The sequence below is a fragment of the Aplysia californica genome, unplaced genomic scaffold, assembly GCF_000002075.1.
Source record: "Aplysia californica isolate F4 #8 unplaced genomic scaffold, AplCal3.0 scaffold01018, whole genome shotgun sequence".
In the NCBI taxonomy this organism is placed as follows: domain Eukaryota; kingdom Metazoa; phylum Mollusca; class Gastropoda; order Aplysiida; family Aplysiidae; genus Aplysia; species Aplysia californica.
Window position 1 is genome coordinate 1 of NW_004798288.1, and position 2,140 is coordinate 2,140.

The following is a 2,140-nucleotide window of genomic DNA, read 5'->3' on the forward strand; positions in this document are numbered from 1 at the left end:
CTTTCACTCTGTCTCTCTCTCTCTCTCTCTCTCTCTCTCTCTCTCTCTCTCTCTCTCTCTCTCTCGTAAGACACATGTCAGTAAAAGTTTTGAAGCACTTGGAACGTACTCGTAGTTAAGATAAATATAGAAGATTAGAGGGGTTACTAGAGAGTAACACATAAAGAGGAGAATAAGAGGAGATAAGGACAATAAAAGTCTGATAGGGTAGAAGGAGCAAAGCACACTAAAGCACCCACCAACCACTGATGCGAGACACGTAAATGAGTTGTAGATCGTGTCTTCACATGCAAACTGTTAAAACAGTGATCGTTTTCTAATTTCTTTTATGATTTTATCCGATTTCCATTCTTACACAGCCATGTACGGAACATGCACAAACAGTGACCAATACGGATGTCGCAGGGAGGGAAAGAATGGTATTTTGCCTCCGGTCATGTCCGGCCGAATCAACAGCATTGCTTCCATGAAGTATGGCACAGTGGAAATCAGAGCTAAAATCCCTCTTGGAGACTGGCTCTGGCCCAGTAAGTGCACACTAGTATGATACACGTGTAAACAATTTTCATCATTAACATCAATATCATCAAATCTTCATCATTAACATAATTGTCATCACACATGAAATCATTTTTTACAATTATTATCGCTGACAGTCTATATTGTAATATCCTTATGGTGTTCTCAGTACGATTCTGATAACTGTACTAAATCTACGCTCCACAACAAAAATTTTGGACTGTCTCCTTAGAGAAACGGAACCATAACTATTAAGAAATTAACAATGTTCAGTCTACTATCCACAAAACTATTCTTACCATAATTGTGTGCTGACTATAGCTCAAACATCACGTCCACAAATTATATGCCGGTGGATTATTTTATGGCCAGGACGTCCAGATTAAATTATGTTCAACGAGCCAAGTATGCGGAGAGCCTTGGTGGAGTCTCCTCTAACAATCTTCATACAAAAACACCACAATGGGGATTCGAACCACGGTCATCAGGGCCATAGCCCAGCCTGTCGCCAATCAGGCCAATATAGAACTCCCAAGGGGAGCAAGCCATTCCTAACTTTGACGAAGCATTGGAGAAATTGCTGTATTATCTTCTCAAAGCACATTTCACATTACACCATTTCCGAAGAATTTTCTGTTGTGCTCCACATATTTCATATTTTAAATGCATTGTTTGTTGATTTGATTTTCTGCACGGTCACGATTTTCTTTCGTGTGTTTATGATAACTCTTTACATAGCCAGAACCCATACAACAATTACTGTATATTTATTGGATGGAGGTAATAATTTAGTAGTTAGCGGTGTATCAATCCTAATGTGATTGGCATTTTCCAGTCTGAGAAGCTTTTGAAAGGGTCAAGTGAGAAACAGAGTTTACGTTGACCATACCATGACTTTACCTGTTTAAAACTTTTTAAATGATGGACTTGGCATGTTCTTGAACTGATTTACTGTTGATTTGTTGTTGAAAAAAATAGTTTGTGAACAAGCATTGGGATCTTCTAGAGCTACCGTTGTAAGTCAAGAGCTAGTACACTTTAAAAAAATTAATTAAATGACCCTATCCTGTTTTTTTAACTAGATTCCTTCATTTCTGTCCAACCGTTTTTCCAAGTTTGCAAGTTTCCAAATTATCAGTTCTAGGATCAGTAGCGTTGCGAGATTTGAATATCTTTTTCATGGTGTACTTATTTATTACAAACTCTTACACTCTTTCTTTGCTTTGTCCTGTATAATACTATTATCCCTCCCTCTAACCTCTTCATTTTTCCGTACCCACTCCCTGTCAGTCTCTTCACTCAGTCACTGATCGCTCAAAGTTGGAATCATTACCCCAGAAACATCGAATATGCGTCTTTTACATTTTATGGGCAAAGGGTTCGTGGCCGGTAAACAGATTCAAATGTTCATGATATAAAACTCTGCTTGTTGGTTGGTGATTGCCTCTATCTTTGACTAACTGTTCACACCTGTGTCTGTCAGCCATCTGGCTGTGGCCCAAAGACAGCAAATATGGCGGCTGGCCCAAATCCGGAGAAATTGACATTATGGAATCCAGAGGTAGGTCGCATTGTGAAGTGTGTGTGTGTGTTTGTGTGTGTGTGTGTTTGTGTGTGTGTA

At 39.1% G+C, this 2,140-nt stretch overlaps 1 protein-coding gene across 1 annotated transcript in view; it reads left to right on the forward strand.

Moving 5' to 3' along the window:
• Positions 1–359: 359 nt before the first annotated feature.
• The window catches only part of LOC101850763 (beta-1,3-glucan-binding protein), a gene marked incomplete at its 5' end in the record, with an annotated part of 5,868 nt that continues 4,087 nt past the window's right edge, over positions 360–2,140 (forward strand). The window contains 2 exon segments of the mRNA XM_013089676.2: positions 360–527; positions 2,003–2,080. Coding sequence (XP_012945130.1) covers positions 360–527; positions 2,003–2,080 — 246 coding nt within the window.